Source organism: Prionailurus viverrinus, chromosome B1, assembly GCF_022837055.1.
Source record: "Prionailurus viverrinus isolate Anna chromosome B1, UM_Priviv_1.0, whole genome shotgun sequence".
NCBI classification, from domain to species: Eukaryota; Metazoa; Chordata; class Mammalia; order Carnivora; family Felidae; genus Prionailurus; species Prionailurus viverrinus.
In genome coordinates this window covers 35,639,554-35,653,485 of record NC_062564.1, presented here as the reverse complement: position 1 = coordinate 35,653,485, position 13,932 = coordinate 35,639,554, and the positions used below count along the sequence as shown (strand labels likewise).

The following is a 13,932-nucleotide window of genomic DNA, read 5'->3' as shown; positions in this document are numbered from 1 at the left end:
TTATTAACTCCTGCCTGATGCCTGATTGTGTCTCATCTATGCTCCCAATGCAAATTACTCCCTCCTTTGTTATTTTGAAGCAAGTTCCAGGTAAGATATCCTTTAATCCACAATTATTTCTGAATCTCTAAAAGATAAAAACTTTTTAAGCATAATCAAGTAGTTTTTTACTGTGTATTTTTAAGTTTAGTCAAACCTGTTGAATTTGTCCTTTTATTATTTTTTTATTCCATGCTTTGAAGAGAAGTGTTTTTCTCAAAAGCTTGGTAGAGGCATTAGGGAAGGGTAAAGAGTTAGAGGGGGAGGGAAAGCTGTCTGGAGTAAGGCTGCCATGTCTGGTGGGGAAGCCAGAGGAGAGGGTCGGTTTCTGGAGCCTCTCACTCACCTGCTTTTCCTTCTTACAGGCTTATTTGCCACCATGAAGCTGCTACACCCATCCTTCCCTGACTGCTTCCTGCTGATCCTGCTCAGCTTATGGAGTGCTGCTGTTCCTGAAGCTCATGCTATGTCCACGGGGACACCAGCCATCAGCGCAGCCTCTTTCCTACAGGACCTCCTGCATCGATATGGGGAGGGGAACAGCCTTACCCTGCAGGAGCTGAAGGCCCTGCTCAACCACCTGGATGTGGGAGTGGGCCGGGACAATGTCACCCAGCCTTTGCAGGGACAGAGGAACCTCTCGACGGTAAGGCTCCCAGTGTTGCTGAACACTGTCTGCCCTCCTAGGGTCACAGTCTGGTTAGGCATGGGGAGCCCAAGCAGCTTGGAGCAGGTGAGCCTTGATGGCAGAGCAGAGGGGCCAACTCTTCTTCCTCCTGTTGTCTGGGTCAGTGAGTCTGAGTCCCCAGCAGCACCTCCTGCCCTCCCAAATGGCTGTTTTGAAGCCCTTACCGGAGGGAGCTGTCAGTGGGGGTTCTCGGCCTTCCACAAATTTCCTTGCAGCTGCACTGGGATCACCTGGAACTGCTGGCAAGCTGGAGCTCCCTGACAGCTAGCATTTCTCATAGGGCTTACAGTTTACAAGGCCCTTTGCCTGCAATCCCAGGTGAACCTCACACTACCTCAGGTGCAGGTGGAAAGTCTTCATTGTTTAGAAAGCAATACTGAGGGTCTCACGGTGACTCCTGGAGAGCTCAGGACTGGGACCCAGGTTCTTTGTTCTTTCTTCCATGTCATCTTTGCTAATCCTAGTCTGAGGCTATTTGTGGCAGCCAAATGTAAGTCAGCCAGCAGTGTCTTTATATATCTGCTTTGTTCCCTGTGCTGAGGACTGTGAGAAAGAGAAAAATGAGTCATGTTGAAGAGTTTGCTGTCACGATGGGGAGCTTAACCAACTGAGAACAGAGTCATCTGATAATAACATGAAGTGTTAAATTCTGTGGGCTGGATAGTCTTCATAGAGTTGAGAAATGAGACAGGGAGGGGAGTGTATGCTAGAGGAATCGAGGGAGGTTCGTGGGTTAGGCATCCGGGGGCTTCAGCCTGAAGGAGAACAGTTTGGAGAGGCCACATAGCCAGGGGGCCAGGCAGCCTGGATGCAGAACCACAGGCACGCGGTAATGTCTGAGCTGGGGAGAAGGCTGCCCTGACAGGCTCTTGCAGACTGACCCCAGAGGGCCCCTTGGCACGGCAGCAGTAGCTTGGGGTCACCAGAGTCCAGCCCTCAGCTTTGTAGGCCCAGAAGCTCTCACTTGTCACCACACCCAGAGGGCTGTTAAGACGGCTCCATGTAAAACCGCCTCAGATAAAGACTGATGTGTAAGTATATAAAGTATAATTAGAAGTTAAACTGCAGTGTTTCACAGGAACGGTATGTGAGAGTACTAACCTAACACCTCCCAAGGGGACTGAGCGTTCATGTCCTCTGGCCAGCCCATACTTGCTCCAACGTACACTGCATCTTTAGATTTTCCTTCCTTCCTCCGCTAATCTCTGTCAACACATTCTTCAGACTGGGGACACCATGTATAGGGTCTTGGGGACTGATGTTCTTCTTTAGATGCCAGTGCTCAATAACAGCTCTGGACAAGTATCTGGAATCTGCATTTTAATATAACAGCTCCTCAGGCTATTGTGATGTGCAGCCAGATTTGGTATCTGAATGAAGCTGTTTCTTCAGGTATGCAAATAGATCATGTTTTCCACAAACCACACCCTGGTCACAAAGATTGGAATTCAGTTGTTCCCAGACCTTCTGGGCAGCCCTGTATGAATGGGTGTGTGTAAAGTGTGTGACTTTCACTGCATGGCTGATCTCTGAGATTACCTATCAGTTTTTCAAGTTTAGGGACTACCTTGCTCTCGTTCCTAGAGATTAGTCTGCAGATTCCCCAAGATTAGGAAGGGTTCCATCTTCATTTTCTCCTCGTGGAAGGCTGTCGGTTGCTACAAGGGGTGAGGTGTGACTTTGGGTTCTGAGAGGCTTCCTGCCTCTCCCACTTTGTCTCAGTGTTTTAGTTCTGGAGACCTCTTTGCTGCCCACAACTTCAGCAACCAGTCACGGATTGGAAGGAGAGAGTTCCAGGAGTTCTGCCCTACCATCCTCCAGCAGCTGGATTCCCGAGCCTGCTCCTCTGAGAACCAGGAGAATGAGGAGGATGAGCAGACAGAAGAGGGGAAGCCAAGCGCAATTGAAGGTGAGCTGAGACAGGAAGGCAGGGGCCTGGGGCTGTGCTCATGTCACGTGGATCCCTGGGCTGATAGATGGTGCCACTCACGGAAGGTCTCACAAGTGACCAGCTCATCACCACTAGGGGAGTGAATCAGAGTAATGATTACACTGATACCTTCTGCATTCCCAAGACTGCTCCAGCATGTTGTCAGACCGGCTGCTCAATGTTCAGTGTTGGGCTTTTGGACCAGCCTGGTGGGGTTTTTTTGGCTATTTTTTCATTCTTGTTTTTATTAAACTACAAAGGACTAATGGCCTTGGGTTTTTTTTGTTTGTTTGTTTTTGTTTTGTTTTGTTTTCAGTTTAGCTGCCCCCAGCCCACTTTATCCTTTCCCCCACCCTGCCCAGTACCTCTGCTCCAGCCACAGTCTGTGAGTATCTGTGACTCCTGCGGGCCTGGGTTGCCCTTCTGAAATCCTGTCGCACTGATGTGCGCTGCCCACCCTTTGGTACCTAGCATTTGCTGCCTTTGTTGTTTCCTGCTATCACCATTTCACTCCTATGGTTTTTTGGACTTTACTGTTTTCACTTGCTTCTCCATCTAAAAGGTAAGCTTCTTTGGATAGCGACTTTGCTGGGTTGTTTTCAGACTTCTCCACAGCACCCAGCAAGAGATGGACTCAACCATTAATGTACTGACGGGTTGGTGCTCTCTGTCTGCCCAGATGGTAGCTGAATTGAGAATGGGCCACCCCAGGCAGCAAGAGCACCCCCACCCTCAGTAATGGAGGCCCTCGTCTGTTCTTGTTCCTCCACAGTGTGGGGCTTTGGCTTCCTCAGTGTTTCACTGATTAACCTGGCCTCTCTGCTGGGAGTCCTCGTCCTGCCGTGCACGGAGAAAGCATTTTTCAGCCGTGTGCTCACTTACTTCATCGCCCTGTCCATTGGAACGCTGCTCTCTAACGCGCTCTTCCAGCTCATCCCAGAGGTGCAGTAGAACAGAAACTTGCGCGTCCTCTTTCCCTGGGGGTCCTGCAGCTGAGCCCCTACCTAATGGCCCTGCCCCTACCATGTGTTCTGAGGCTCCTGACAACTGCCACCTGGAACATTCACTTCTCCCTCATATCAGGGAACACAAATGACTCTGACTCTGGATCTCAAGGGACTTCTCTCCCTCCTGGGGCACCTAGGTTGGCCTGTGGCCTCTTCAGGTGATGTCAGATGCAAGGCTCTTCGCATGTGCCCTCGCTGTTGGAGATCTCTCAGCCTCCCTTTCCCAGTCCCTGCCTCTCCACTGCCCCGTTTGCAGGGCTCAGGAGGAACACTGCAGCTGGTGGTCACTGTCCAAGTCCTGGTACTCTGTACGTGCTTTAAGTAGAGGCCCTGACAGTGTTCAGGTGTGGCCACCAAGGGATCACCCATCTGGAATGAGGTGGAAGGAAAAGAGGTTACCAACTGGTCAATAGAATTGGCCTAAAAAGTGAGGGATCCTTCCGCCCCACCCCAAGTAGGCCATAATTCGTAGCATAGAGAGCCAAATAGAACAAAAACTATTTAACGAAAACAAATTAGAATTCCAAGATAAATGAAAGGGGCACTCAGGCCTTCATACCTTGCATCTTGACTTTTTCCTGGGATAGGACTGACTTCCTGGTGCCCTTACTTGACTGTTTGAAATATTTGTTAATTTTGCTTTTTAATTGTGACCACTGAGGAGCTAAAAAAAAAAAAAAAAAAAAAGACCCAAGTTGATAGTCTGCCCACTCTGTCAGCTCAGGCAGGGCTGTGCACATGCAGTAGGGGTGATTGTGTGGGGACCCCCTTGGGGATTGGTGGCAGCTGCCTTTCATAAAGAGCCCATGTCAGTGGCTGCCCAGCCTTTGCCAATCAAAAGACTCTCACCAGAATAGATGCCAGACGCAAAGCCCAGGCCTTGCCTGTTCCTTCTAAGTGAGAGAAGAAATCTGGTTTAAGAGTAACTATCTCCATGTTATCTCAAAACTCCACATGAATCTAACAAGTGCTTCCAGGGGAGACCTCATCTTGGGCTTTTATTTTTTTTTTTTCAGCTCCAGAAACTGAATTTATTAATTTTCTAAAGATTCAAAATGAAATGCCTTGTTGCTTATTAAATGGAAAACAATAATTGTACATGCTCCGCCCCTGGGGCTCCCAGGGGAGTGCCTCATCCTGGCTCAGTTTTGTCCTACCTGGAGTGTGTGACACTGGGAAATGATGGAGGAGATCTTTTTTGTGACAAGGTGATCTTGGAACTCTGTCCTCCATGCTGGAGTTCTCTCGGAGTAAATGGAAACAAACTTGAGACAAACAAACCTGAGAAGTTATGAAACTAAGTTACACGGGCATTGGGTTTTACTGGTTCTCCATCCATCTGCCCTGCACGTCTGACTTGGTCTGGTTTTGCAAGATAAAACAAAGTCCAGGTGGAAGTGCGTGTGCCTATATGGTATAAGCCAGATGTGAAAAGCAAACATGGCAGCCAGTACAATGAGCTCTCTTTGTCTCCTTGATCTTGTTTCCTATTGAAGAGAGCCCTCTGAGTCCAAAGTCTGCCATGGGCAGCCTGTGGATAGGCCTGAGCACACCTCAGCTGTGTGAGGAGGCAGTGCCCCGCCCTGCAGCCACACCAGCTGGCAGGTGCACCTCCAGGTGTCACTTGGGCCACCAAAGGCAGCAGCTGGGGTGGGAGCCACGGGTTCCAAGGCCACCTTGAATTCCTCTTCATTTCTTCTGAACTGATTGAAGGAAATTTCATCAGACTTGAATCACTAACAAATTTTCTATTTCTCTCTCCCTCCCTACTTGTCTCTCTGATTTTTCCTTTTTTGTTTCCTTGTTAATATCCACCAAAACCTTCCTCGTTGCCTCCCCGTCCTTTCCACCCCATGTTTCCCCTAAATGGTGGTCGCTGTGAAATGGGGCATTTGCCCTTCTCCCTGTCCTGGGTGGGGCTGGCTCTCCCCCAACGGCAGTGTGGGGATACGGTCTCCTCTGTGTGACCGTCATCTCCCTCTGCTCCCTCATGGGGGCCAGCGTGGTGCCCTTCATGAAGAAGACTTTTTACAAGAGGCTGCTGCTCTACTTCATAGCTCTGGCGATTGGAACCCTCTACTCCAACGCCCTCTTCCAGCTCATCCCCGAGGTATGGCAAGCCAGGGCTTTCTCACACAGGAGCATGCCAATCTCTGGGGGGGACCGCGGGGCATAGTGGGAGCACCCTCCACTTCTACACAAGGCATAGGAAGGAGGTCCCTTCCTTGTGGAAAGTGAAGTTGAGATCGACTCATGAGTTAAGAGGCAGCATAGCATAGGTTTGGGAGCTGGGTAGGAATCCCAGCTCTACCTTTCTACAAGTTCTGTGACCTTGGGCAAGTCATTGAACTTCTCTGTGCTTCTGTTTCCTCATATGCAAAATGGGGGAAATGATAGGACTGATCCCACATTGACATTGTGAGGGCTACACGAGTTAGTATTTGTAAAGTGCCTGGTGCCTGGTTCATGCTCTCTGACTGCTGGGTGAAAAGATGTAGTGCAGTTAGATCACTTGATGGCTCCCGATTTGAGGCTGCAGGCACACACACAGAAAAACCGACAGAATCCCTAGATCTCAAAAAAACGATCCGTTCTCAGCAGTAGGTTGTTTTGGGACAAAGGTAACCTAAATAAAATGGCCTGGTTTCACATGCATTGATGGCACCTTTGCCAAGGTTAGTGGGAAAATCTCCACAGAACAGGAGGAGCTTAGTCTTTGTAATGTTTGGCAGGCAGCCTTGGAGAAGCTTCATCTGATTTGGTGTAATCTCTGCAGTAGACCTGCTAATGAGTATATGCAGGAGGTGTCTCCTTGTAGGTGGTCTGACAGGCCTGGGCCGAGCCAGAGTTGAAGCACAGAGACGATGCCACATTCTGATAGTACCTTATGTTTTCCATGCTGTGGGTTTGTGTTTTCCTAGTTGACTTCTTAGATCAGCTGATGTCTAGAGAAGTAGGGTTTTACCCATTTAATAGAGAACAAGAAAACGTATCCTAGAGGCCAGGTGTTAGAACTGTTGAAGCCATGCTTTTGTACTCTGCCATTCTTCATGGCTTCCTGCAGAGAACTGTCAATGGACAGTTTTCACTCCACTCTTCCTTAAGATGATTTGCCTCTCCTGGCAATTGGGCCTGTGTGTGTTGTTTCTTGACATACTAGAACTTGACCTTTATGTCTCTTAGAAAACTACACAAGCGAGTAGAGATGGATTTTGTCCCTTTAAAACAGAAAGGAGAAACATCTTTTAAGCAGCCCAGCGTTCCTGGTACTTATGGTCACTTTTATCTTTGACCTATTCATGAGAAGGCTGGTTTATTTGAGAGGCTTGCTTCCTGTCAGAAAATGGAGGGAGCAAGTCACCGGACAGTTACCCAAGGCCCCATCACAAGTCAGGAATATCACTGAGAATGGGATTGTCCTGATTCCTACTCCAGTGGTTTTCCCAATGGATTCTTCTTTGCCCCCCTTGATAAGTGAAGTTTCCAGAAATAACTCAAAACAAAACCCCCAAAATTGACATGTGCAGTGACACAGTCTGCTTTTTTGGCTTTGTGGTCACTGGAAGGTCTGCGGTCAGGAAGATGCCACAATTCTTACTATTTAACTGGGGAATGGATTTCCCATTTTAGAAAGTATAATTACACCATCTCTCTTTGTGTTTACAGGCAGATCAGCTGGGAACATTAGATAAGGAATGGAAATAAACATAAGTGTCTCCTTAAGTATGGAATTTGCAGGCAGGTTCTGCCCTTGTAGCAAAGGAAAAATGAAGACAGAGTCCTAATTAAAAGTAGAAAACCATATCCAAGGCTGTTCTTGGGAGTATAATTCTAAAGGGGACTGATCTTTTGCATCAGAAAATGAGCTAGAGAGAACCTAACAGGCCCTGGTGGTATGGCATGAAGGAAAGTCAAGGGCTCGATTTTGCTGGAAGGGCAGGAAGGGGTAAGGTGGCAGAGCTATCACAATGAGTGCGTCTCTTTCCTTTCCTAGAATCAAGGAAGTGGTTAAGAGATGAGAGGGGACCCATGGAGATTTTTTTATTTTCTTAAACTCATTTTGTTTTCCTGGGTCCACAGGCTTTTGGTTTCAACCCTCTGGAAGATTATTATGTCTCCAAGTCTGCGGTGGTGTTTGGGGGCTTTTATCTTTTCTTTTTCACAGAGAAGATCTTGAAGATGCTTCTTAAACAGAAAAATGAGGTGAGGCCTAATTGTTAGTAAAGGGAAAAGTGCTTGTAGGGAAAGCATCCATCTGAGAAATGTCTGTATGTCTTGGTAGTGGTGTCACCAATGCAGTGAGCTTACCTGCTGTCCCCCCTCTTCCCCCAAGAGTGGATTATAACCGACAGATTTCAGGAATAGATCTCCCATCTCCCCTCACAAGGATATTAGCAAAGGCTGAGGACAGACCAGAAGTCCGATCTGGCCCTGTGTGCCTTTTGCTAGGCAGTGGTGTATCCCCTCATTTTATTCTAGATTATTTTTTTAATATACCTTTTGTACTTTAGGAGGTGAAGGAGGGGCTAGGTACATAGTCATTACATAGGAAGTACCACCACAGAGAACAGAGGAATGATTGTTGCGGTATAGTTCCAAAAAGGTATCTTTGGGTGCCTGGCACACAGTGATCAGTTGCCGAATGGAATAACATTATCCAGTGCAACAGAGGAGCTCTAAACCTCACTAGCAATACCACCTCGTTGGACCAAGTGATGGCCATGAGGTCACTGTTTTGATTTCTGTCCTACACTAAGCCCTTACATTCACCTTAGTTCAGCTTTCTATAACAGCTTTGCCTTGGTTTCTGTGTGCATTGCCTGCTTATGTTTTCTCTGATGGTGGGAATGAGGTCTTCCCAGTGCTGGGAGCACCTACCAGTGCTCAAGAAGCTTTGTGGTTTTGGTGAGTGTCATGCTGACCCTTCCCCATGGTTCCTCCAGCATCATCATGGACATAGCCATTATGCCTCTGAGACGCTTCCTTCCAAGAAGGACCAGGAGGAGGGGGTGACCGAGAAGCTGCAGAACGGGGATCTGGACCATATGATTCCTCAGCACTGCAGCAGTGAGCTGGATGGGAAGGCCCCCATGATGGACGAGAAGGTCATCGTGGGCTCACTCTCTGTCCAGGTCAGTGGGCCATCTGCTGTTGGCCTTTAACCAGTAATGGCCTTGATGATTCGGGCCTACCTTGAAGGTCCATCATTCATCCTTTGACCTGGGGCCGTGGGGATGGGCTTTATTGTAGGACCTACAGGCTTCCCAGAGTGCCTGTTACTGGCTGAAAGGTGTCCGCTACTCTGATATTGGCACTCTGGCCTGGATGATCACCCTGAGTGACGGCCTCCACAATTTCATCGATGGCCTGGCTATTGGTGCCTCCTTCACCGTGTCTGTTTTCCAAGGCATCAGTACCTCGGTAGCCATCCTGTGCGAGGAGTTCCCACATGAGCTAGGTGAGTGTGCCTGCACTGCTGGCGTCCCCTGCAGCACCCTTCATGTGTCCCACTGCCCCCGCCCCCAACTTCAGAATGCTTGTTGTAACTGCTTAACACATTCTCTGTGGTAAAATCTAACCACCAATTCTTACCAGTTGAATTCATAATTGAAAATTGATCATTGAAAATGATGAAGATTTTTATTGGGATGTTTGTTTCCCTTCCCAGTCCATATCCTGTGCTATTTCCTCACCTCTATAATGGGGTTAATAACAATACTTACCTCATAGATTTTTCATTTATTTTTGAGAGAGACAGAGCGTGAGCGAAGAAGGGACGGAGAGAGAGACACAGAATTCAAAGCAGGCTCCAGGCTCTGAGCTGTCAGCACAGAGCCTGACGTGGGGCTTGAACTCATGAACCATGAGATCATGACCTGAGCCGAAGAGGGGCGCTTAACTGACTGAGCCACCCAGGCAGCTCTCATCCTATTAGTCTTCCAGAGGCTGAGATGTCTGTTAGAGGTCTGGTGGGTGGAAGAAGTAGATGAACCTGGAGTTAGGGGGTTAGTTTTAGCAGAGCAAGAGTATAAAAGACCTAGACTTTGGAGGCTCAGGGACTCAAGGTCAAGTTCTACCTTTGCCAGTTTACTGGCTTGTAACGTTGGGCAAATTACTTAACTTCTCTCAGTCTCCATTTTGTTTCCTAAAAACATCATTCAGTATAGTTGTGAGGAAAAAACTTCTACTTCACCATCAAGCAAAAGAGCAATTGCTAGCAACTGCTAGTTGGTTGGCTATGTTGAAAATCCTGTGCATTTTCAGCCTCTAGGCTGAAAGTATGCGGCTAAGTTTTGCAAATGGAGACCACTCCTAGATGTGAAGAGGTGAAGAAGAGGGGTGCCTTAGACTTGTCCCTGCGCTCTCAGGTCTGAGGCTGTCTTGATTTTCACCCAGATGTTATGTATAGTTCAAGCAGTCTGTCCTCACTGTGCTCTCTGTCCGTGACCTGGTGTAACTCTTCCACACCCGTTCCCTCTTGTTATCCCGCCTTAGGAGACTTTGTCATCCTGCTGAATGCTGGGATGAGTATCCAGCAGGCTCTCTTCTTCAACTTCCTTTCTGCCTGCTGCTGTTACGTGGGTCTGGCCTTTGGCATCCTGGCTGGCAGCCACTTCTCTGCCAACTGGATCTTTGCACTGGCTGGAGGAATGTTTTTGTATATTGCTCTGGCTGATATGGTAAGTCTTCCATAGTTCATGCCATGTAGGCAGAATTGCACTAGGTTATTCTTTGGAGGGGAGGCAGCTAAGAGGACATGAGTTAGTTTGTTCATAATAGCTTATTGAGGAATCATTCATATACCACACAGGTCACCTATTTAAGGCATATAGTTCAATGCTTTTTAAGAGGACATTAGATTTTATTTTATTTTTTTAAGTGAAGCAAGTATTTTATTTAAATCAGTTGTCAAATCACATTTTATCCAAATGAATATAATATAACATTGTCCTTAAAAAAGTAGGCACACATATGGCACAGACATAATACAGTATCTATCAAAATACCATTTGTAAAGAACCTGACTTACCTCATGCTGTGTATAAATGTGGTCCAGCATATAAGAGTAGAATAAAAACTTAAAATAGTCCGTTATTTTCTTGATAAGATGAAAAACATTTCATTACCTTGCCTCAGGATTGAAGCACACTCATTTGGAGGACATTAGCTTTTAAAGGACAAAAAAACTTACCAGCATATGTTATTAAAGAAGATGCTTGAACCCAACTCAACACTTCTTAATGAGTGTTGCCAGTGTCAGCGGTGCCTGAAAGCATGCATTATAACGGTACCTGCTGATGTTTGGTGTAGCCCCGTTAAGTGGCTTTGAGTTGGCTAATGAAATACCTGATTGGTATTTCATTATTCATTATATTTTGCATAACGAGGTTGACTTCTTGTTTGTTGGCATGACCTGTTCTTTGAGGTCATATTTTGCAAGAATTATTTTCCATGTCCCTCGAAAATAATACTTTTGTTGCAGTGATAAGAGTGCTGACCACCATGACCCATTCTCACTCCCTGGAAGCATTTTAGATTCTCTCCTCTCTTGTGGGGAGCTCCCCACCCCCCGACCCCCCCACCCCCACGGTTAAGACATTTTTCTGTATTGCTTGAATGAGCAGGTCCGCTCTCTGTCCCCTGCCTTACTGGCCAGCAGTGGGGCCCTTGAGTCCTAGGAGTGTTACAGCCCCAAGCTCTGGTTCCTTCCACAGTTGCTCAATTTCCCAAAGAGGTGGCAGCAGCATTTTGGTAACAAAAAGACCTTCTCAAATGTTTTTAAAGTCAACAGCAAAAAAATTTATTTTTATCAAAGCAGTAATTTTTTAGCCAGCATCTAAACCTTTACAGGGCTACATGCACGTATAATACTGTTTTACCTCAATAGTTGAAAAGTAGTGGTAGCCACCGTGGGCAAACGCTGTGAAGGCTATTGCTGCTAATAGTCATATATCTTAACTACATAGTCTCTATATAATAATTGTATATTATATAATGGTATATATTAAGTTATAATCATATGGCAATTGTTGTGTTAATGTTCTAACAAATATTTTTAGGATACGTCTCATAACGATGATTCGGTATACTATCTCTCTCTTGCTGAGTCGTCCTGGATGTACCAGGTTGAGAAAAACTGCAGCTCTCTTGTTTTTCTCCTCTTTCTCAGTTCCCTGAGATGAATGAGGTCTGCCAGGAGGATGAAAGAAATGGCAGCATCTTGATCCCCTTTGTCATCCAGAACCTGGGCCTCCTGACTGGTTTCACCATCATGCTGGTCCTCACTATGTATTCAGGGCAGATCCAGATTGGGTAGGGCCCTGCCAGGAGCCTCTGGGATTGGAAGTTGGCCCTTGGCTGCCCAATCCCTGGCCCAAGGACTCGGCAACCACGACGCACCTCAGAAGAGGCAATTGTATTAAAAACTGTGACACAGACTGTATTCCCGCATTCAGATGTCAGCTGTTTTTAAACATGCTCAATCCTAGGAATAAGCTGCCCCGGTAACCAGTCTCTAGATAGTGCCTCTCTGCCTTTCCTCCCCCTTTCTCAGAGTGACCCTGGAACCTGAATGCAGCTTACTTAGCAGACAAGCCTAACTTTTTTCCCTGGTTACCCTGGCCTCTTTCTCTTTGAACCAGCACTGAGAAATTTTTTAATCCTTGCCCTACAATGCAAAAATATAGCCAGTGCTCATGACTTGGTTAGAAATACCAGGAGGTGAATCTGTAGTTTAAGGGCCTGTGAATCTAAATGTGTGTCCTAGACCTCAAGATGACCCATTTTGGAATAAATTCACCTGTTTTTACAGAAAAGGTACAGGAGACAAGAATCCCTCCTATTTTTTCAAGGTCTGTTCAGTTGCCTGTTTTCTCAAAAAGACCTGAAAGTTAGAACACATGTGTAGGGCAAGAGGAGGCAAGGATCATCCCGAAGTTGGGGGGGGGGGGGGGGGGGGGACGAGGATAACTGACAGTGTGTGTCCTGTTGTGGCAGTCACTTGTTCCCACTGGGCTGTGATGTTGATTTTGTGGCTGCAGCTGGCGCTTCACGGCTGTATGGGTGAGCTAGGGCTCGCTGCTGGTGAGCTGCTGTGCGGGTTCTGTTGCCTGGACGTCCCCTTCTTTCACAATGACACTGACAGAATGGAAGGTGGAGAATGGAGACCTGCAAGAAATCCATTGGTTTCATTGTCATTTCCACCTCCCCTTCCCCTCTCCCATCTTCTGAGCAACTTTAGCTGCCTCCCTAGAAGCACATTTGGAGCACATTTACAATCTTGTATTAGAGGGGAGACTGCACAAATGTCCCTCCCCCAGTCAACACTTCCGCTGCAAAGTGGCAAGTTTACTTGTGCACTTATGGAGTGCAGCTTATGGGCTTCTTAGACAGAGGTGATCAGCAATGGAATCGGTGTGGGCACAATTTAGGATCTGCTAATTACATAAATAAAAGTATGAGCAATAGAATTCTGAGATGGAAGGTCCAGAACTTGGGTGGGGCACTGCAGATGCTTGCAGAATAGGGGCTTCCTGATGACGCTGAGAGTACGTGTTAGCAGCATGGCCTGGGTTCCCCTTCCTTCCTCACCCCGAACAAGAAAGGGCGGGTCCTGTACCGAACTGAATATTAATTGCTCTAACCCTCTTCAGAAGATGGATTTTTAGACTTGTCCGAGAGACTGTAGGCCAGCCTCAGGCACTGTGGAGCCCTCTCCTCAGAACTCTGGCTTCAAGGGGAGCTCATCTCCAGGTTCACTAGGTGAATTGATTTATTATTATCATATTGATAATGTGAGATTCTTTAGCCACTTTGGGGAGCCAGTCTCTCCAGAAGCCTTTCTTAGTGGTGCCCACAGTTGCAGCCCAGGGGCTGTGTTCACTGACTGATTTGTGTGCATGACTGACGAGTGCTGGTCGTGGCCAACACCTGTGAGTTTTTCTGTTCTTACACAGGAAGACTTTCCACTATACAGTAATTAAAAGCAGCATCTATTTTGTTTTTTTTTTTCTTCTTGGGAAATGGCCCTCAAACCAGGAATAGTCTTGAAAAAGAGTATGCGTGGGAAAATTGCTGGTGATGCTTTATAAGTTTGTCTCCTTCTCTTGCTGTTGACTTTGATAGATTTGAGAATGGGCTGAAGAAGAAGGAAAACTTGAGTTCTCAAGATTCTAGAGTAAATATCAGGACTGACTCCTGATAGGATTAATGGTCCAATTTTACCAAAGAACCAATTCCTTGAATGTTGGAATCTAATTTTTATATTA

General features: G+C 46.8%; 1 protein-coding gene across 3 annotated transcripts in view; it reads left to right on the top strand.

Annotated features, from left to right (window-relative positions):
• Positions 1 to 12,107, top strand: part of SLC39A14 (solute carrier family 39 member 14) — a 43,390-nt gene extending 31,283 nt beyond the window's left edge. Inside the window, exons 2-9 of one of the 3 annotated variants that reach the window (XM_047856496.1) lie at positions 405 to 685; positions 2,450 to 2,636; positions 5,605 to 5,774; positions 7,745 to 7,867; positions 8,608 to 8,796; positions 8,915 to 9,122; positions 10,160 to 10,344; positions 11,835 to 12,107. In XM_047856496.1, coding sequence (XP_047712452.1) covers positions 419 to 685; positions 2,450 to 2,636; positions 5,605 to 5,774; positions 7,745 to 7,867; positions 8,608 to 8,796; positions 8,915 to 9,122; positions 10,160 to 10,344; positions 11,835 to 11,981 — 1,476 coding nt within the window. In that variant the 5' untranslated portion in view covers positions 405 to 418 and the 3' untranslated portion in view covers positions 11,982 to 12,107. Of the gene's footprint in view, positions 1 to 404; positions 686 to 2,449; positions 2,637 to 3,429; positions 3,600 to 5,604; positions 5,775 to 7,744; positions 7,868 to 8,607; positions 8,797 to 8,914; positions 9,123 to 10,159; positions 10,345 to 11,834 lie in introns of all 3 variants that reach the window. The other 2 variants (XM_047856498.1, XM_047856497.1) reach the window with 2 other exon arrangements.
• The last annotated feature ends 1,825 nt before the right edge of the window (positions 12,108 to 13,932 follow it).